We start from the raw sequence: 22,838 nt of genomic DNA on the forward strand, positions 1-22,838 counted from the left end.
ACAATGCACGGAATAACTTTTGTATCACACCCACAGACAAACACACAGTTTAGGGATTGATGATACCCATAGAAATTTACAAAGAATCCAGGGCCCATCACGGTGAAAATAATCATTTTCTGCCATTTTCTGGAGCATTTCCTGCTCCTTGAGACAATCTCAAGACTAATCAGAAAACCACATATCATTTGTGCCATTTTTTAAACTGCTGAGGCCAGACACCAACATGTCCTACAGTCTGGCTACAGCAGCATTGTGCAGTTTGTGGTCAGAAGCACTTCAGCACACAAAGGAAATCTGCCAAGTCTTATTGGGTTACATATTTATGGCCCTGTGGTCATGGGACTGCAGAGTACACCCTGAACCAGGATATGCTTTGGGCTGCCCTGCCCATTTGCTACTTAAGTCCTTCTTCGTCAGAGTCTCTGCCAAGAAGCCATGTTATTAACCAGAGCTGTAATGCTGATTAGATCCTTTTTCATTGTCACACATTTCTCACTCTCTTTTTTTTTTTAAAATGACAGAGATGAAAAAGGGGGGAAAAGGAGAGAATTAATTTAGTCAGGAGGTTTCAGAGTAGCAGCCGTGTTAGTCTGTATCCGCAAAAAGAACAGGAGTACTTGTGGCACCTTAGAGACTAACAAATTTACTAGAGCATAAGCTTTCGTGGGCTACAACCCACTTGGAGGGGAAAACACGGCACAGAAAATAACCCCCGTCTTGAAAATGGAAATGCGAAGATCATCTGAACTAGGAGAACAGAAAATGGTGCAAAATTCATCTTTACTGGGCACAAATTACCAAATCGAGGGGAGAAAGTGATAAAATCATTTCGTTCTCCATACAGTGGGGAGGCCAAGATCTCAGTCTTCCTTGGAAATAGCTTGGAGGGTATTTTTACTCTGTAGTGAATGTCCTATTGGTCCCTGTTGCAGAGTCTGCATTCAGAGGATCCCTAAATAGTCCATCTAAGGTTAAGTCTCCGCTGCCAAAAAGACGGAGGAATCAGGACATAAGTAATATGCGTTAGCTGTCCTGCTGTACAATCCTAGCGGAGAGGAGGCAGTGTTTATCACGAGGTAGCTAGATGAGGACAGCACTGTTCCTTGCCCGTGGCTGACCTCACCTAGTTACCTCGTGATAAACACTACAGGTGCCTTGTCTCCACTAGCATTTTACAGGAGGATAGGGAACTTGAGTTACTTATCCTGCAGTAAAAACTCACCTCTTTTAGCAGTGAAGACAAAGCCGTAGTTAATCAAACCAGGCTGGTTCAGACAAAGGAGATGCAATTACAAGTTGGATGGACCACAGCAAAGCTGCAAACTATGGTCAGTGAACCTCAAAGGGTTCATAGATTCTAAAGGCAGAAGGAACCATTGTGATTATGTAGTCTGGCCTCCGGTAGAACAGAGGCTATAGAACTTCCCCAGAATCATTCCTAGAGCAAATTCTCACACAGAGGAACAAAGAACTGCCTGAGCTCGAATTTAAAGCCTACAAGCGTGATCTCCTTCCAATTCCATTTGTTTCTCCTCTTATCTCACCTCCCTCCATACCTCACCATGCATTTCGGCCCCCTCTTCACCACCCACTGTCCCTTTACAGGCAGGCAGAGGGGACTGAGAAAGGGGGAAGAATGGAGTGGAAGCCCAGAGACCCTTACCTGCCCAGCCAGTGGTACCACAAGCAGCAAGGATTAGAATCATAGACTTTAAGGTCAGAAGGGACCATTATGATCACCTAGTCTGACCTCCTGCACAATGCAGGCCACAGAATCTCACCCACCCAACTCCTCTATCAAACCTGTGTCTTAGCCATTGAAGTCCTCAAATCATGGTTTAAAGACTTCAAGGTGCAGAGAATCTTCCAGCAAGTGACCCATGCCCCATGCTGCAGAGGAAGGCGAAAAACCCCCATTATTAAGTAGTAAATCCTTTCTCCCTTAACTCATGGAGTGGTCCCATTGGGGTCAGGCATGAGTGAGAGTAGTAGGATTTGGTTATTGCTTAGCCTTATTAGCTTCACAACAGTGCACAGGTCACAGACAATCCAGCAGAATCTCAACAAGCAAGTTTGCATAAAATGTTCACCCCTTGTGCATCTGAAATTCAAATACTAATATGATTTCCTACAGGATGCACTGACGTGTGCTTCCCCTCTATACTGGCAAGCTGGCAGTATAAAGGCAAAGATAATGACAGCAAAATGGCGCATGAGGTACCATCAAAGACTAGATCCCCCGAGATGGGGAGGGACCCTTACCTGACACGCATTGTACAGCAGCTGATGCTCAAATTTCTTGATTCCCAAGATGTTCTGGAACATTTCGTACAGCTGTTCCTTGCTGAGGATCAGCTCCGAGGCAGCACTGGCAGTCATCCTGGCCTGCTGTTTGCGTGGATCCTCTTCGCCACGGTAAATAGCATCGAATTTTGCCATCCAAGAGCTGAGAACCGTTTCCTTGCTGAGGCCGTCGATCTCGGGCAGGCTGCGCACCCTCTTCTCAATGTGCTTCTTGAAAACTTCTCGAGAGTCATTTGCAGAGCAACCCCCGCTCTGCACCATCCGGGCCACACGATCACTTTTCAGAAACACCTGCAAGGAGAGAGAGGGGCCGGGGGGGGGAAGTGACTCCATTTTGTAGTCGCCAATTACTGTAAAGCATCATTAAAACCCGGTTTGTCTATATGAAGCTCTGCACGCCCCGAAGCTAACTTATTTATACAATACTTTCCAATTCCCCATGCAGCAGTCAAGCGCTGCTAGACTAGAACGGTCACGTTTGGACTTTGAGATGTAACGAAGCCAGACCACTAAGCAAAAGCATTTTGATGTAATCAGGACTTCACCTAATGTCATAGTCACGTTGCACCAAATACATAAATACCGCTCAGGATGCAGGAGGGTATTTTAGTTCTAGCTACTGTTGTGACAACCAACTGTTGTGACAACCAAATTCTAGCCTCCGTTCTCCAACCAAATTCTGCTGTCAGTGTAAACCTGGACTAACTCCATTGAAATCAGTGGAGTTAGGCTGTTTACACCAGTCTAATGAATTGCCACAATGAGAGCAGCGGTTTAGAGCTGCTCGGGCGTTTGGAATGTTAGAGCAATGCTGGGAGGCGGGGTAGATCAGTTGGCAGGTGAAGCAGTCAAAACGTGCAGGATAAAATTTCTCTGCTGCATGGCTCTGAAATTTATCACTTGGCTAGATCCTGGCCATACAGGGCCAGATCCCTCAGCTGGTGTAAAAAAAAAAAAAATGGAGCAATGCTGATCTGCACTAGTTGGTCCACGTGGGGTTTGTGCGTGCATGTGCACTGCCACACCTTTGCTTTCTCCCTTGGCTTGTGTGTGGTTACTCTGGTATAACACTGATGGAAGAAGCTGCCTTAAAATCTTAATATGATCCTTGCTATTTGGCTCCTTTAACCAGTCAGTATTTAAATGTAATTTTAAACACATGGCAATAACCTGGCAACTAACAGAGAAGCATCGTGGGGGCTGGAACGCTGCTGGGATACAACAGAGCTCCAGCACCCCGATCCTTCCATCCATTAGTACAATCTCAGCATGCAAGCTGGGCACCAAACTCCCCTTCCTAGCCCTAGCCCCAGAACAGAAAGGCCTCCACAGACTGCACACAGCAGGCAACCACGAACTGTCGTAACAATTTTTTAATTAAAATATAGGACTCCAGAGACAGGACACTACTTCAGAGCTGGCCACTTGGTTGAATCCATAGCACTAGGTAAGGGCTAGCAACCTATCTGTAACTGTTTCACATCTCTCATGGTTCACAGTGGGCTTTGTTTTATCTGTCTGTATGATTATGCAGAGGGCAGGCAATAAAGATGAGAAGTGTTTGGTGTTGTGACAGCCACTACATTAAAAATATCTCTTCGTGCTCTTCCATTCCTAGGCACCCCCTGTCAGCACTGACCCCTTCCCCACAGAGATGGGAGAGATTAAAGGATGAAGGAAAAGAATCCATCCAGGAGAGACAATTGCTCACACAGATCCCTCCCTTGGGGAAAAACAATACATCTCTATCTTCGAAGGTGTATGAGGTGATGGCATTTACCCTGGAGAGTGGTGGCTGAACTGAAAATTGCTGGAAGCTTTGAGATCTCATTAACAGATGACAGAGCTGGAATGGGCAGCTCTGAAATCTCCATAGTGTTAGTCTGAGTTCCAGCCTCGGTCCCTGAAGTTGGCTGTAGTCCCATATCCGGCATGACAAAGTTCCGTTCCACACTCTTTCCAGGCTCTCACTGGTTCAGGTTTTTAAATGGCTGCCGATTGTAATGATATACGTTTACTTGCGGTATGTTATTCAGCCACTCTCTTGTGCAGCCGACAAGTGAGTATTCCCCAATAAGGAGGGAAGACAAAGCTGCAACTCAAGCTGGGTGGAAGTCTGTAGGTGTAGATTCTATAATAAACCCAACTTGGTTTTAGACAGACTTTGATTCTATACATCATGACATCAACTTATCCTTCTGTCTGAAGGAAGTGGCAGATGCCCACACTAGGCTACTAAATTGAAGCAGACCTCAGCAGACCGTCCTGCTGAGATAGCAAGAGAGACAGGATTCTGCATGTAGGAGCTGAACTATGTATGTAAAGATAGTTGTGCTTAAAGAATGCCTTCTCAAAGAAATAATGCATTGGCAAAAGAGTCTCCAGAAGCTCTCATATGCTGAGATTTTATCCCTCCTACTTAGACCATAAGCAACATTGCAGTAGCGTGGTCAGACCTTCTAGACCAAGGGGGGAAACAGAGCAAAAGATGGGGGAAAAGCTTCTGATCTTTGTAAACCAATGGCTAACTCAGAGACATCTCATATCATAAAAATAAATTAAAATAAAAAAGTAGCATATTCTACAGCCATAGTCAGAAAAGGGCAAATTCATTCCTGCTGTAACTCCATGGGCAGCATGTGACTCCTCCATTTGGGGAGATGGCGCGCACCCGGACTGGGGCCCTGCCCCGAAACCCGCCCCCACTCAGCCTCCTCCCCCAGAAGCCCTGCCCGTGCTCCGCCCAAACCTTTCCACCCCCTCCCAGAGGCCCCCCATGACCATGCCTCTTCACACCCTCCCCGAGGTCCCCCCCCAATCACGTGCACATCTCATCACCCCCTGCTTCCCCCCCCCCGCTCGTGCCTCTTCACCCCTGTCCGCCCACCCGCAAGCCAGCTGATGTGCCTCTTTGCCCCCACCCCCGGATCCCCTGCCCACCCACCTGCCCTTCAGCTGGCTGCTCACACTTACCTCTTCACCCCCTCCCGCGAGGCTCCCATGTGGAAGGAACAGGGAGGGGAAGAGGGTGAGCCTCAGGAGAAAAGGATGAGGCTGGTGGGGAGGCTTGGCTTTCCCTGGCCTCTTATACCCACCGCCTACGTGTAACTCCATTGAACCAGAGGCTGTTACACCCAGGGTGCATTTTGATTCAGCCCCGTGAGTCTCATGTTATAAAGAGGTTATTGCCCAGCACAAGATACGTTGGGGCAGGGGGGCAGTAGATAAAAAGAGCAGACCAGATATTAGGTGAGAATATTCTCCCTGGTACAAGAAAGGGTCAAGACAACGCAGGCCCGTGGAGAGCAGGAAAATGCTGCGTGAGCAGCAATGTAGGGGACACGGGAAAGGAGTGACTCCTTTCCGCCTTCCCAAACGAGAGCAGTGCTAGGGCTGCCTGGAGAGTACAAAGGGTTGTTTTATTCATGAAGCAGAGGGTGACAGGAGTACAGCACGGTGGAGGAAGCTGTGCAGGCAGTGTGGGGTGCGGGGGTAGCTATGAGCTCTCAATAATTAAAGACCTCAGGGATGACCTGAGGACATGGTGGAGTGGTGTAAAAACCTGCCATGTTTCAAGCGTGGCATTCAGAGCATCCCCAGCCGTTTGATGGGCTTATGTTCTCAGATGCATCTGTCAGGGAAGGGGGATGGGGCTTTAATCCATAAAGACACGGTGCTTGTCACGGGTGTGCAAGTCCTGGGGAGAGAGAGTCAGAGAGCCTGCTCCCTCCTTACACACATGCTGAGACCAGGCCGGACTCTGATCCCAGAGTTACTCAAGTCCAGGGCACGCTCACAAACCCTTCTCCAGCTTTGCCTTTTTCAGCTGGGTAACATCAGCAGCAGGGTGAAAGGGGACTTGGAAATTCATCCTCTGGTGTTCCTGAAATGGCACTGATTCTGCACTGGAACTTCACCAGTGGCCACTGTGACTTTTACTTATACAGCCTATCTGTGAACGGTCAGAGTGTTTATCTTGTGGTGAGTCAGCTACGGGTAGGGCCGGTGAAGGGACGTGCAGTGTGACCTTCTCCTCGCTGGTGAAATGAGGTTACATTTATTGCTCATTCCAATTAATATAGTGACAGTTTTTAGGCAACCCTCAGAGCCAGGGGAACTAAATGCCACTTAGAAAAAGCAGCATTTCAAGAGCTTTGGCCAGCACAGATTTGTGATCAGCTGGTCCAGGCAGGAGGTAATCCATAGATGACATCGGGGTTGGAGGTGCTGGACATCAGAAAACAATGAATGCAGCAAGTGAGGCAGAGAAGGTCGCTGGGGAGATACAAAGAGATGCTGACACAATTGCAATGGAAAATTGGTTTGTCATGAAGACTGTGCATCTTTCTTTGGAAAATAAGCCGTGCACTCAGTGGGTTCTGGGATGTCCAGTAGGAATATGGCAGGCTGAGAAAGAATTACAAAGTTCTAACGGGTGTATGTGTGTCAGTGTTTATTAAAAGAAAACCAAACACCTCTTTCACTATGCAAGTCATCTATTCCTATTGGCATGTCCATCGACAAAGCCTAGCCCTTAGATGGATCAGTTCTAACTCTCGGTCTCTGTCAGCTACTAAGCAGATAACAGGGAAGTAGCAGAAATGAGATGAAGGTTTTCAGCTAGTTAATACATTAAATGTCATGAGTATGCGAACAGTGCTACAAAACACCCATTAAACCCATTCCTGTGTAAAATGGCCATTTATAGTATGACTTACATCCAGGCTTTTTCAGCTTTATGATTAACAATGGAAAAAGGTAATGGGTGTAAGTGCAGATGTAATCAGGTACCTAGATGTCTAAATGGCAGCATTACCGGGTCAGAACTACATTGGTGTCCAGGTAACAGTCAGGCCAGAAGGGCTCACATCTGTTCATGGAGACGTGTTTTTATTGAGGGGATACAGAAGTGTGATGCATTTGAAGCAAGTCCCGTTTGCCAGTTGCACATGTGTAATCCCAGTGACTGCTGTGGGAGTGGCAGCATGAGCTAGGTGATTAGGCTTCGGTCCTTTGTTCCATTACAGGATCCTTGCAAGGAAAACTCACTTTCTAACAGACATTTTATAACTCGCATCATTTTCTTCGACTAAAAACATTTTGAACAAAGAATCCCGTGAACAGGAGAAAGGCCGAGAAAGTCTTGCATCCTGTGTTCAAAAAGTCTGATCTCTACTCTACCGAGTATCTATGCTAAGGCTGGCTGAGCAGGGTGTGGCCAGGTTGTGGAAAGCCCGTCAGCTAAAAGGTATTGGCTCCCTGCACTGCTGTTTGTGGAAGTCTGCTTGTCCCAGTGGCGTTTGCAATATTTCTACAGCATTACAGATGTTTTGCAACCCCCCCGGCGCAGCCTGTGCAGTTCACTAGACTTTTCATCTGATGGCAGTGATGTAGAGATGAGCATAAATCAATCTGGTTAGCTGGTAGAGTAGAAAAAAAAACCCCTCTTCCTTCATAAAATTATTGATCACACATGCCCAAATCGAATGACGGAAGAGACCATCGCCACTTCCACACAACCAGAACAAGGAAGAGCAATGATATCAAACAGCCCGCGAGCTCCCCACATTTAATCTGTTCCCCTTTCATTCTCCCATGACAGAATTTTGGTAAGGGGATAAAATGCAGAGAACAGAGTAAGCTGCATGTTAACACTGCATAGGAATCTTTCAAACCTGGAATACTGATTATGTTCTGTGCTGGGATTGTCAGTGATAAAGTTTCCAGATTGACTAAAAAAAGAAGTTTCCCCTACACCCAAAGCAAATCCTGCGATTCTTCAGGCTATCCAACCACGGTGTTGGGTATATGGATTTCTAATGTATAAATGTAAACTGAAGGGACATTCAAGAGAAATGATTGTGGGAAATAGGCAGCAGTACGGAATAGTCTCTAGATAAAAATATACAAAAAGAACAGTGGATTAGTCAGCTGATCTGATTTATCCACCATCCCCCTCACTCTATTGAAAACCACCTCGTTTGTGTTTGTCGTAAACAAGTTCCTCACCATGCTCCTTAATAAAGGACTAGAAAGAAAAAGTAGGACAACAGTTCACTGGTCCTGCAGTCTTGTTACTTTGCTGTGCCTCCCTGTCTTTATATTAAGGGTATGTCTGCACGGCCGTTGGGAGATGTGACTGCACCTTTGATCTAGCTTGAGAACCAATAGCAGTGAAGCCATGGTGGCATGGGATGTGTACACACCCAGGATCATGTGTGGCTAGGGCTAGATAGCTTCTGAATGTCTACACAAGCTGCAATCACACCTCCTGGTTGTTGTGTAGACATGTCTGTCCATTGGAAATGTAGGGTAACTGCTTCCGCAAGGGAGCCAACCCCACATTGTTCATTTGGAGATGGCTTAGTCGGGGTGCAATGTTTAGCTGCAGTTCGTAGAGAGCTATAAAGACACCAAGAGACTATACAGTGGAGGAGCTCAAGAGGTAGAAAGAACCACATGGCAGAGGGCTTGTGCTTGGCACATGCTGCTATGGAAGAGGTGTTAACGGCCTGTCAATCAGCTGTTGCAGGCAAAGGTGATCACAGACCTCCTTGAAGGACATGCCTGTGTTACGCACTCAATTGATGCTCCTTGTGTAGTAACAACAGCTGCAGTCAAAGGAGAGCAAGCAGCACATAGTGCCATGGGGCCAGGCAATGCTGCTCAGAGAGGTGCATGGAGCTAACCAAAAGGGCAACACCTCCTCCTGGAGCACCCCACGGTGCAGGGAGCCTGCCTGCTGCATCACCCTGTCAGAGGATCCAACATGTACCTCCCTCTGTGGCTACCTAGATCTGCTGGAATGTGCCGAAGAGGCAGACTGGGACCATTTCTTCATACCTCCCTTTGGGTGGCTTGCACCCTAAGGTGTGCGGGCCAGGGGCATGGCCATGGTCCCTGGTCTGGAGGCACATAGTAGAGGGAGCAAAGAGCTTTCCTCCCAACTTCTTGGTACCTGGCCTTGCCCTGGGAGCACATTGGATATTAAAGCACCAACCCTCGAATCCAGGAGCTTAATGTTTTTTGGGGTCTATACTTTCCAACTCCTTGCTAAGAGTCAGGCACACGAGCCAGGAACCAAACACAATCATGGAAGCAGTGTGGTCCACTGGACTGAAACTCAGACATGGGCTCTATTCCCAGCTCTGATACTGGATGACAACTCACTGCCCCTCTGTGCTTCAGTTTCCCCGTTGGTAAAACAAGGAAGTAGTGCCATAGGAACTACTAGTTATTGTCCCTGGTGTAAACTTCAAACACGGATTTCCATTTAAAGGCTACAATAAAAAAAAAAAAAAGTAAAAGGAACAGACAGTGGGCATTCAGTGCATTGAGAAAGGAGGTCTGTTGCAAGGTAGCTATGAAATTGCTTTTGAGTTCAGTTTGGGTCAGATGCAGAGTACCCTGACGATGTCATAGCCATGAGAAAAGCATACACAGCCATGTTATAGTTTCTCTGTCTCTTTCATAAAAGTTTCAGCCTTTTTTTCATTTGCTCAAAGTCTCCAGACTGCCCTTGAGCATAAACAGCAGTTACATTTTTAATTAATTTTCAGATTGTTAATGTGAGGCGGTGAGCATAGTTTGGCATTTGAAGTAACACAGAACTTGGGTGTGCTGTTTCACTGAGGAGTGTAAAAAAATCTGTTGCTTTTTTTTTTTTTTTTTTTTTTTTTAATTTAGGGCACTCTCACGTTATATACAATAATCTTCCTATTGGACCTTGACAACAGTGAGTTTGGATACAAGCTGAATTGATGGGAATCTAGTCCCTTTGAGGTACAAATCACACTTGGAGTTGCAGTTAGCAAGAGATGTTAAGAGTAACAAGAAGGGTTTCTTCAGGTATGTTAGCAACAAGAAGAAAGTCAAGGAAAGTGTGGGCCCCTTACTGAATGAGGGAGGCAACCTAAGTGACAGAGGATGTGGAAAAAGCTAATGTACTCAATGATTTTTTTGCCTCTGTCTTCACGAACAAGGTCAGCTCCCAGACTGCTGCACTGGGCAGCACAGTATGGGGAGAAGGTGACCAGCCCACCGTGGAGAAAGAAGTGGTTCGGGACTATTTAGAAAAGCTGGATGAGCACAAGTCCATGGGGCCAGATCTAATGCATCCGAGGGTGCTAAAGGAGTTGGCGGATGTGATTGCAGAGCCATTGGCCATTATCTTTGAAAACTCATGGCGATCGGGGGAGGTCCCGGATGACTGGAAAAAGGCTAATGTAGTGCCCATCTTTAAAAAAAGGGAAGGAGGATGATCCGGGGAACTACAGGCCAGTCAGCCTCACCTCAGCCCCTGGAAAAATCATGGTGCAGGTCCTCAAGGAATCAATTCTGAAGCACTTAGAGGAGAGGAAAGTGATCAGGAACAGTCAGCATGGATTCACCAAGGGCAAGTCATGCCTGACTAACCTAATTGCCTTCTATGAGGAGATAACTGGCTCTGTGGATGAGGGGAAAGCAGTGGATGTGTTATTCCTTGACTTTAGCAAAGCTTTTGATACGCTCTCCCACAGTATTCTTGCCGGCAAGTTAAAGAAATATGGGCTGGATGAATGGACTATAAGGTGGATAGAAAGCTGGCTAGATCGTCGGGCTCAACGGGTAGTGATCAATGACTCCATGTCTAGTTGGCAGCCGGTATCAAGCGGAGTGCCCCAAGGACTGGTCCTGGGGCCAGTTTTGTTCAATATCTTCATTAATGATCTGGAGGATGGCATGGACTGCACTCTCAGCAAGTTTGCAGATGACACTAAACTGGGAGGAGTGGCAGATACACTGGAGGGTATGGATAGGAAATAGAGGGACCTAGACAAGTTAGAGGATTGGGCCGAAAGAAACCTGATGAGGTTCAACAAGGCAAAGTGCAGAGTTCTGCACTTAGGATGGAAGAATCCCATGCACTGCTACAGACTAGGGACTGAGTGGCTAGGCAGCAGTGCTGCAGAAAAGGACCTAGGGGTTACAGTGGAAGAGAAGCTGGATATGAGTCAACAGTGTGCCCCTGTTGCCAAGAAGGCTAACGGCATTTTGGGCTATATAAGTAGGGGCAATGCCAGCAGATCGAGGGATGTGATCATTCCCCTCTATTCGACATTGGTGAGGCCTCATCTGGAGTACTGTGTTCAGTTTTGGGCCCCACACTACCAGAAGGATGTGGAAAAATTGGAAGGAGTCCAGCGGAGGGCAACAAAAATGATTAGGGGGCTGGAGCACATGACTTATGAGGAGAGGCTGAAGGAACTGGGATTGTTTAGTCTGCAGAAGAGAAGAGTGAGGGGGGATTTGATAGGTGCTTTCAACTACCTGAAAGGGGGTTCCAAAGAGGATGGAGCTAGACTGTTCTCAGTGGTACCAGATGACAGAACAAGGAGTAATGGTCTCAAGTTACAGTGGGTGAGGTTTAGGTTGGATATTAGGAAAAACTTTTTCACCAGGAGGGTGGTGAAGCACTAGAATGGGTTATCTAGGAAGGTGGTGGAATCTCCTTCCTTTTAGGTTTTTAAGGTCAGGCTTGACAAAACCCTGGCTGGGATGATTTAGTTGGGGATTGGTCCTGCTTTGAGCAGGGAGTTGGACTAGATGACCTCCTGAGGTCCCTTCCAACCCTGATATTCTATGATTCTACTATGATCCAGATCCTCAAAGGATTGTGGCTCAATACCTCTGAAGATGTGGGTCTAGATGTCTTTTTCAGATATCATGAAACACAGGTTAGTTTTGTATATTAAGAAGGTGCCTGTCAACTTTCAAACAAAGACTATCCCAGCCATCCAGTTTATTTTAGGATCCAGTTCCAATGCAACCTGAATATTAAGAATGCATTTTGTTCACTTCTGTCAAATTCCATTGTATTCCAATCCGAGGCTTACCAAGCCACATTACGGTGTGGAAACTACATTCAAAGGTTTGAATCTTATTTTCTGCTGGATACTCCAAGGCCCTGTTAACAAAAATATAGCAAGCAGATTTGACAATGAATTGAAAGTGACATGTATCATTCGATTAGAATTCTTCCTTAAATGGTTCATAAGTTTTGAATGTAGCCTTCATAAATTCTTTACTATCAGTGAGTTCTGTGTTGCTCAATTAGCTATTTGATAATCACATCCTGCATTTAAAGGACTGACTTGTGTGCTGGATATCCCTGAACTAGTTTCCTCACTCCCAGTCAATGCTCCTACTTGCCATGAGATTAGCCTTCTGCAAATCTTGACCAAACCATGAGTAAAGCGGAGTAAAAAAATTGGAATTTGTACCTCACAGGCAATTTTTCTATTGCAACCTTTGTTTTCACCCTAATTCGGGATGAAAACAAAAACTGAAGTATTGAAATTTTTTGCATAACAAAATTCTGAAAAACTGCAGCTTGGAGATGTTGAAACATTTTGTTTCAAATCAGTTTGACATTCAACTGCATCTACCTCGGGCGTCAGAGAGGTGCTTGCCTGGCAGACTGGTATGCGGCAATAACCCAAGAGATCTGGGAATCATTGCATTAGCCCTACCTGAAAGGGTACCAGTGATAAGATTTTTTTGGGGGGGGGGGACCCATGTGGGTGCCTATCTGCAAAGGAACAAAGGGGTTTCAGTTCTGTAGGTTTTGTTCAGGTGTTTGCTGGAAGTTAAATTATTAGAAACTAAAAAATACATTTTTATATAGGGCACAAGTACAGTAGATTCCACTTAATAGCAACCTCAATATTAACAATTTCCAGTTAATAGCAACATTTTGCCGGGAACCAATCCTGTCCCATTGACTTTAATGGGAAAGGGATTCAGATAGTGGCAACTGCATGCCACTTACGGACAAGTTGTTTTGGAAGAAAAGCCCCAGCTGCAGGCGTATTTGCGCGGATGCGGCCAGGGAAGGAAGTGTTGGAGGTGCCTTCCTTGGCTGCAGCCCTGCAAACCTGCCTGCAGCTAGTGCTCGGCTCGTCCCAGTGCTTCCTTCTCGGGCTGCAGCCCCACAAACCTGCCTGCACACAGGGACACAGGAGTTGCAGGCGGGGGAGGAAGCTGTGGAAAGGGCAGTAGCGAGGACGGGGGATGATGCAGTCCGGATTCCAGAGCTGCATGGTATTTCTCCTGTGCTCTCCGGGGCTGCAGCCAGGGAAGTGCTGGGACGTGCTGAGCCCTGACCCCAGAGAGTGCAGGGAGAGGTACCATACAGCTCCATTGCCCCCCACCCCGCTCTCTGCAGAAAGCTCAAGCATCCGGACTGCAGTCCCCTCCCCGATGCTGCCCTGCCAGCAGGCAGGTTTGCAGGGCTGCAGCCAGGAGAGGCATATCCCAGGGTTTCTTCCCCCAGCTGCAGCCTCACAAACCTGCCTTCTCCTTATTAGCAACTGCAGGATAATGGCAACTTTTTGCTGGCAAACGAGGGGCTGTTAATAAGTAAAATCTACTGTATGCTGGAGCTGGTCAGAACAAGATTTCAACAAAGAAGTGGAGAGAAACTGCAAATAACTTCACAGCATCTTGCCCCCTTCATTTTCCCCCCAGCTGGGTTTAAATAGTCTGTTTTTTCCTCTCACAGTCAGTCCCATCTAAGTAAAGCAGTTAAGCATGTCTTAAATCCCACTGCCATCTTGGAAACATTCTCTCCAAGAGCACGTGTTCAATGAAGCAGTGATAAACTGGCAATCCCCTGGCAATACCCTTTCGGATGAGGGATGAAAATAACTCTCTGCTTCCTACCTGCCTAGAGAAAAGAGACAGAGCTGGGACCATTAGACCAATTCAGCAAAGCTAAACCAGGGATGAATTATGTGTTTCCCTGCACAACGGCAGTTGCTGCCCTTTGCTATCATGCGTGAGAGTTTAAATTCTCTTCAAGGTTTTACCATTGAATTTTTCTCCACTCCCACAATTTATGAACCAGATCTTCACCTTTTATGGTGAATAGCTTGGAGAGAGAAAGATGATTGGCAGGAAGGCTGACAAAAATAAATTACACTGCTCAGATAAATCAATCCCCCTTCTGACAAGTTCTTCTTCCCTTCGGAGGAAGGGTATGAAAGTCTGTGTTAACAGCTGCACAAAGAAAGCTATTTGCAGTGCACAAGACGTTTCAGTGGTCCTCCAAAAGCTATGACCAGAGCTGTATGTTCCAGCTAATCTAACTATTTACATATATAGAGACAGAAAACTCCTGTAACAGTACCCAGAGACCATTCAGGATGAAAACGTGAAATTCTTGTCAATAATCCAAAATTCACCTGAATAATCACTCAAACTCCAGCAAGAGCAGACTGACTGCCCAGTCACAGTGATATTTCTCAGAGAGCACGACATTCACTACATTGTGGCATCTGCACTTGCTTGCAATTCATTTCCAGCAGCAACTCAGGATGCTGATTTTGACCTCGCGAGTCTTCTAGGGTTACAGAGGGTCTCTCTCCGTGTGTTTACCCTGACATATTTGATCTGCCTACACCCTTGAATTTAACAGCCCTCAGATTTAAACACTGGTATGGAGGTTGGCCGATACAAACTCCCAGCTTTGCATCATTATGTATTTTGACACAACCATTCATATAAATTCTGTATGTGGATGTAAATATGTGAGGCTAGAATCATACGGAATTGTGCCTTGGTTTATTGCTAGACTGAAATGTACAAAGCGAGGTTATAAAGACATTCACTGTGCTAAATGACAACATGTCAACAACTACAGATTTAATGGTGATTAATCCTACAAACTAATTAGTACAATGAAGACTATTCATTACCAAATCTAGTTAATTGCCAAAATATTACTTTTCTTTAAAAAGGAACATAATTAGAGAAGTATGTTTCCTAATTATGATTTATGGCCTTGGAATTGTGCAAATGATATGCATTAAATGTTTGAGTATTATTGGGTGAAGTCATCCCCAGTTTCACATTAATTCTTTTATTGCTTTCCAACTGCTTTCGATCATTTGAAAACTGGAAAAAAACAACCCCATTATCCAATACACATTTGCTGAAGGGATGCCTTATTAAAGTTACCAGAGCGATATGGTCGCTCAGTTATAAGGCAATTTTCAACTCTCCATTTAATACAACAGAAGAGTCAAAATTGTATCTATCAGACTAAATCCAAGTCATTTTTGTAATCTACTCAAAATAACTGATGTCAACCCCATTGAGCAGTTTTTGGTTTCTTAAGGACTGTATATAAAAGTGTTCTGAAATGCAACAGAGTAACCAATTAGAAAGCTCATTGCAAGGAAAACACTTTGGATCAACCAGGCCAGCCACATCATACTGTTTACTATTACATTAATTGGACTCCTAATCAATAATTGTGCCACTAGATCATTTTGAGGCCACTGGGCAAAATAGAAACAACTGAACTATTAAACCCACGTAAGATCAAACTAACTGCCTTGGGAAGTATCTGTGGAATCTTGCATCCATCAAGGCAATTTCAAGTGCTCAGAGAAATATAAAAACACAGCAATCCCCATTATAGAATCTTACATTTTTCCTGGAAAAGCGGGGACGGTTTCTGAAAAGGAAAAAAGGAAGAAGGATGCAAGTTACATCCATCTTCTGATCAGCCCACTTTACACTTTAAGTGTAACTGATAAAGCAGTGTAACCTGCATTGTTCTGATATTCCCCGAGGGTTTGTTCCTATGCCATTGAATTCTATGGGAATCTTGCCATTGATTTTCAGTAAAAGGCCATTAGTGTGTATAAGAAGTAACTTTCGCTCAGAGGAAGCAGGAAGGAGGGTGTGGCTGGGGAAAACAAATAAGTGACCATTTTGTAGGCTATACGATAAGACAGATTTAGCGAGTATCCCTGCTACGCCCACACCTCATGTCCCCTCAGCATGTAAAGTACACTCCTTTAGGCAAAAGGAGAATCCGGCCTGATGAGAGCAGCAGGAGATGATGGATTTGCTTGATGTAAAACCAGTGCGAGATGAGATTCAGGCCCAGTCACCACACCTACAGGCTGCCAAACTGAAGCCAGTTCCATGGCTCTGTCTCTTACTAAATTTCTGAGACCTGCTCTACATCTGAAAATTAGATCAGCCTGGCTACAGTGGTAAGGCTGTGAAAAAATTTATGCCCCGTACGATGTAGTTAGGTTGACCTAACCCCCATTGTAGATGAGCTTGGTCAACGGAAGAGTTCCTCCATGACCTAGCTGCTACCTCTTGGAGAGGTGGATTAACTACATTGATGGAAAAACCCCTTCCACTGATGTAGGAAGCATCTGCACTACAGTGGCACAGCTGCAGCAGTGCCACTGTAGCATAGACATACCCTGAACTAACAAAAAACAAACAGTTCTGGCCCTAATTTCTCCTATAGGCTGGGCTCCCTGGAGGACTTCATTTCCCATAAGGCAATGGGCTTATGGGATTGAGCTCTGATTGAGCTGTGTGATGAATCAAGGGAGTTGCATGGATCTATGTGCGTTATGGGAGACAGTCAGGCCAGGGAGCCTGGCTCCTAGAGGAGAATGTCCCGTCCCGGCGGTGGTGCCCCCAATTTAGTGGTGCCTGATGTTAATAAAAGCTTCCAGTTTAGTAGTATCTACAATTGTGGAATACTACATTTCCCATACACCAATCTGCTGATGCACCAACCGAGATACATAGTGCATCATGGGAGGTGCATCAGGCTCCCAAACCACATCTCCCAAAATGCACCTCCCATGATGCACTATGTATCTCGGTTGGTGCATCAGCAGATTGGTGTATGGGAAATGTAGTCTTCCAGGCACCGGAGACAATGGGCAGGGCCGTCCTTAGGCATACGCAGCCAGGCACCACTAAATTGGGGGCACCACCGCCGGGACGGGACAGCAAGCAGGTAAGAGCGGTCAGGTCGTAGTGCCAAATCAGCCGGCACAGTGGCGCACTCTGAGGGAGGGTACTGCTGGGGTCTCTGGGAAGGGGCGGGGGAACTCACCTGTGTGACTCTCTCCTCGCCGCCGTGAGGCGAGGGGGTCGGGTGGCACCGGCTCTGGCGGTATCCTTTTGCTGCCCCAGCGTAACGCACATTCTTCTTCTCCTCCCCCCGCAAAGTGGAGTCCCCCCCCCCCAGCGCTGAGTGCAGCCCCCCTGTGGAGTGGCCGACACCCCCCATGAGCCCTCCCCCGGCAGAGCTGGGTGGGGTGCAGGTGCTCGGGCTGGCTGGCTGCGTGCCAAGGAAGTGACTCACTTCCTCGGCAGCCAGCCCGAGCGCCTCTGTTCCGAGTGACCACACGGGCTAGAATACGCAAAGCTGGCTGGGCTGGGAAGTGTGTCTCACGCGGCTGCGGTCCACCCCATGGCCCCACAGGTCCCCCATCCCTGAGATGCTGCATTTCACCGTGATGCCGGCTGCGGTGCCCGATGGTATGACCTGACCTGAAGATTTGCTGCTGCTGCCACTCTGCACCCCAAGAGATGGATTTTGGGGTCCCAAGGCTTTTCACCTATTTCCTACTCTACTGCAGCTGTTGGACCAGCAGGTCGGGAGCGAGCCAACCACAAAAGCAGTACTGTGTTGCCATTGATCAGCTTTGAGCATTTTTTTTTTTCAACCTTATGTTTTGCGCAGGGTTCAAAATAGACCGGTTTTTCCTTTTTTGCCAGAGTCTTGGTGGCATTTTAAATACCTTTATCAAAATCATGTTAGATTGTCATTTTACAGCTTTGTTTGCCAAAAATGCTTGCTAACAATCCTGAATCCAATTTCAATATATATATATTTTTAAATCAATATCTTAGCCAAAATCAGAAAATTAAGTTGTTGACAATTATTTGTGACAAGTTTGGTTTGGGGGAGGGAGTGGGCTAGTTTTCATCAGAGAAACAAAGAATATTAGCAGGGAGTGGAAGGACAGATGTGATTTTACGGCCTTAAAATGCTCCCAACAAAACATTTTCTGAATTGCAGACAGCATTGTAAGTGCACTATTAAGTACTATTTGTCATTCACTATATTTGTTAATAAGTAAACATAGTACCATGCAATTAAAAGGTAACGTTAATATTATTCAAGTGTCTGTGCTAGCCCCAACTTACCAGGTTTAAGTGTAATTAGTGGCCGTCAAAATATTTATAATTTTACTTTTTGACTAATTTTACTGAAGCATTTGGGGTGCTGTCTCTAGTACAGAGATGACACAGATTACTTGCTAATGACAAGCGCAGAGACTTTAATGATGCCCTCTATTGCAATATGTAAAGCTTTTCAAGGCCTTTGCTATTCTTGTTGGGTCACCACATACATTATGACAGTACCCTCAAAGAGCCAAATTTTCTCTTTTCTGCATTCTATGTCACCCCCATGGGCTACCTTCATTCCCAATATTACTCTACACATGCCACCGGGCTGAATGAACGGGAGAATTTGGCCCAACTGACCTCAACAGCAATGTGGAGGTATCCATTCGAACAGAATTTAACCCAAAAGTAAGAACATGAAGTATTTAGCTACATTATGCAGGAGTACACATTTAGCACGGCACTAAACTTAGCACAGATGATTTAACTGTTGAACCGTAATTTACTTTTCTTTAAAATATTTTGGGAGAATTGGTTTAAACAGCACTGAGTTTATTTGTTGGCTGTCAGAGCCCATCCAAAGAGATTCGGATGGAACTATTAATGCAGAAGAGGCCATGCAACACTTGTTCATAAGAAACCATTGTCCGCTGTGCTCATTTGTGTATTTCATGCCCAACAATTGCCTCACCATCACGCCTTACCTCGAAATAACTTTGGACTGCATTAATAAAAGCTTCATCCGCCACAATCTGCGTTTCTCCATTGAGAAATGCTTGGAATCGATCCTTGACTATCTGGAGCTGCTGCTTGCTTATCTGCAAAGACATTTCAAATGAAAAGAGATTAGTTAGCAAAATGGAAATTATGGAATTAAAATAACCAAAATAATACTCTATCTTGTAACAGCAGGTCACCCTTGCTCCATACCTGTGAAACCATGAGGCACACCTCTACCACATGGTCTTTTGCCTATTGCAATAATATAGGCTGAATGAGATACAAATACCTTCATCCTGGCAAGTATATTCATGCTGTTGGCCACTCCTAAGAACATCTGAAATAATTCTGGGCAATAACCCACTACATCCACATTTTCTTCCCAACGCAAAATGCACACAAATGGCTACCTCTTCCAAACTGGGAATTTTCTGAACAGAACTACTAAGCCCTCCCCACACCCCCCCGGATACTGGCCAGGTTCAGTGGCGACACAAACCACAATATAATTTACACTCGGAGTTAGAAGGGTGCTCTTAGACCTGGACTAGGAAAGAAAGTGGGATTTTTTTGTTGTTGAAATATAGTTATACAATTTGGCCCGCTTAGGCCCAAATTTGCACCACCACTTAGCACCTATTGTAGAAGCAGTTTTGCACCTTTAACCCAAGTTAAAGAATAGGCTTGACCATAAACTTTGTTTAGACAAGAATTTTCACTCTACTGATACCTGCTGAAAGAAAAAGCATTTAAATTACATTCATTTTGCACACCCTCTGAACACCAAATCAGCACAGATCAAGCCATTTTAACTGTCAGACCATTTTCTGATCCATCTACAGCTGACACAACTTTAACACCACAGTTCATAGCATAGTTCCACTGATTCTGGCCCAGAGACATCAATAGGAAACTTACAGCAGACTTGTTTTGGCCTTAAGGCAATGGCACACCGCTTTTGTACAGCTCTATCAGTTTAGATACAGAGGTTAAAATTAATACAACCCCTAATGTTTACCAATTGGGATTTGGTTCACTGAAACAAGCTATAGACACCTTTCTACCAGTATAACTGAATCCACACTAATGGGGTTGCACTGATTTAACGATATTCATGTCAAAAATCTGTTTGTAGAGCAGCCCCAGGACCTGCCACCTATTGTGTAACTAACGCCATGTATAAGCAATCAACTGTTGCCTTTACTTTCTGAATATCATCAAAAGCTGAATATGGCAATAATAAAAGAGCATTTCAAAATTGGGTTTATTCAAATGTGAGACGCGTGCAAAATGAAAGATTAACTGGAAATAATGCTAAATATAAATACTGAAGTATAACTGGATTCAATGAATGTATCTGGATTAAAAAAAGAACTAGAAAAATTCATGGAGGATAGGTCCATCAATGGCTGTTAGAAAGATGGTCAGGGACGCAACCCTATGCTCTGGGTGTCCCTAAACCTCTGTCAGAAGTTGGGACTGGATGACAGAGGATGGATCACTCGATAGTTGCCCTGTTCTGTTCATTTCTCTGAAGCACCTGGCACTGGCCACTGTTGGAAGACAGGATACTGGGCTAAATGGCCATTGGTCTGAGCCAGTGTGGCCGTTCTTATGTTCTTAATGAATAATATAAGCTAGTGAGGGAAAAACTAAAATCCAGAGAGATGATTCCTTAAGATGTCATGTGCACACTGATAAGTCCAATGATGAATACAAGAGCAACAGGAACATTATGAAGCAGAAGGTTGGTAGGCTGAGATCCCTGGGTGACTTCTCCAGAATTTGAGGATAAGAAAGAATCTAAATAAGGGAGAGCGAACTAAACAAAATATAGGTGACTAATTAAGTCTTGATGAGAAAAGATAAGGACATTATGAAAAGCAGAATGAGTTACTGCCAACAAAAGGCACTGAGAAGAATCAGAAGAATTTGTACAACTACACCTCTACCTCGATATAACGCTGTCCTCGGGAGCCAAAAAAAAATCTTACCGCGTTATAAATGAAACCACGTTATATCGAACTTGCTTTCATCCACCGGAGTGTGCAGCCCCACCCCCCCGGAGCACTGCTTTACCACGTTGTATCCGAATCTGTGTTATATCGGGTAGCGTTATATCGAGGTAGAGGTGTACATCAGTGGGAGAAGGAACTACAACTTAGAAAACAGACCGATTCAACATGTAAGAGGGAAATCAAAGTAATGATGGTTCTAAAATGGCCAAGTTACCAAACTGGATTTTAAAAATCTCTCTTCAAAATAACAATAAAGCAGAGAAATACAGACCATTAAGAGGTAACGAAGGCCCATTAGATACAGCTGTCGATAAAATGTAGGTGCGGGAACACTTAGAAAATGTGGACATAAATATAACCGGGTCTAGATGACAACTCACAAGGTGCGAATGTGGTTAGCGAAGGAATATTGTGAATGGCGGTAATTAGTTTTGGAATGTCATGGTGAACAAGGTGAATGAGCGAAGGAAATGCAGTGGGACTATCTGGTTTGGTTTATTTTGCTGCTATCGGAAAGTTCCCTTGCTTTGCTTTGCAAAAAAAAGTATGTCATTGCTTATTAAAGAAAATGAGAAACAAATCTGCATTTCCCCCTTTGAGAGATGGGAAGCCCACCCTGCTCCAAACACAGCAACATACATGGTGTCTAGTATTTCCTAGCCTTTGTCTTTAACAAACAAGAACGAAACGTTAGGCTCCAACGAACCCTTTCATTCCTTGGGATTGGAGCACCTGACCCGAAATCAGCAAAAATAGCTCCATTTACTCAGCGTTCTAGCTCCTGAAATTTGAGCACGCCAGCAGGAGCCCTGTACTGTTAGGCAACATCCTAGAACCTACCACACTGGTAATGGAGTGAAAATGAGTTCAGTGGAGAGTTCTGCTGAAATGGGTAAACACAGTCCCTGGTTAGGGGACTAGTGACAATTCAGAGTTCACAGCTCTCAAGGAAACTCAATCAAACGTGGGTACGTTTATTAGTTATCCTATTTAAAAATAAATAAATCCAGTGCTCAAGCTGGCAACAAGTTCTGTCAGCAGCCCATTACATCATCAGGCCTGAGACGGTCTTTCCAAAGCTTGACAGATTTGTTTGGTTTGACTTGGATGGAAGTACTGAGAAATAGATTGAAAACTGGCCAAAGGATCACCACAAAGATAGTGTACTGAGCAAGCGGGAGGTGAGACCAGCAAAGCGCCACGGGAAACGCTGGTAGGTCTGCTTCTATCAAGCACATTGGTGGGATGCATGACAGGACTTAGGTGCTATTATGTGCAGCGTTGCAAGGCCTATCTTCTAGGTGCCTAGAAAAGTCAGAGGAACACCCCCCACCCCACAAAGCTGAGTTATGCCCCCTACACCATGAATGGGGAGAGCACGAGAGCTGCCTAAGAACGGGACCCACAAAGCCAGCACGCTAGGCGGGGAGCCACCTAAGCTTGCTAATGGGAGATGCCAACACGAGGGGTGTGCGCTAAGACCCACCCCTCTCCCAGAGACAGGCACCTAAGACAAGGCTGCAGGGAGGTGGCGATCTCTGCTAGGATTCATGACCGGGGTGGAGGGAGAAGCCATTTGGCTGCTTAAGTTGTGCATAGGGCCTGAAACAAAATGGGGGGACGGAAGAAACTCCCTTGTAACCTTCAGCCTAGTGGACAGGGTACTCACCCAGGATATGGGAGGCCCCTAGTTACAGAGTCATCCTAACTCCTTCTCTGGCCCAATTAATAGTTTATCAGTCAATTGTTTAATTAAAGTGGAACAGCTTCAATAGGAGAGATTGAAGGAGA

At 45.4% G+C, this 22,838-nt stretch overlaps 1 protein-coding gene across 12 annotated transcripts in view; it reads right to left on the reverse strand.

The window, feature by feature from the left end:
• CADPS (calcium dependent secretion activator) overlaps positions 1-22,838 on the reverse strand; it is a 358,046-nt gene that overhangs the window by 264,061 nt on the left and 71,147 nt on the right. For all 12 annotated transcript variants that reach the window (XM_026650418.2, XM_026650417.2, XM_026650416.2 and 9 more), the window contains exons 2-3: positions 19,014-19,127; positions 2,266-2,598 (exon numbers count right to left, since the gene is read on the reverse strand). In XM_026650418.2, the coding sequence (XP_026506203.1) occupies positions 2,266-2,598; positions 19,014-19,127 (447 nt within the window). The remainder of the gene's footprint in view (positions 1-2,265; positions 2,599-19,013; positions 19,128-22,838) is intronic.

Source organism: Terrapene carolina, unplaced genomic scaffold, assembly GCF_002925995.2.
Source record: "Terrapene carolina triunguis isolate 2854851 unplaced genomic scaffold, T_m_triunguis-2.0 Scaffold89, whole genome shotgun sequence".
NCBI classification, from domain to species: domain Eukaryota; kingdom Metazoa; phylum Chordata; order Testudines; family Emydidae; genus Terrapene; species Terrapene triunguis.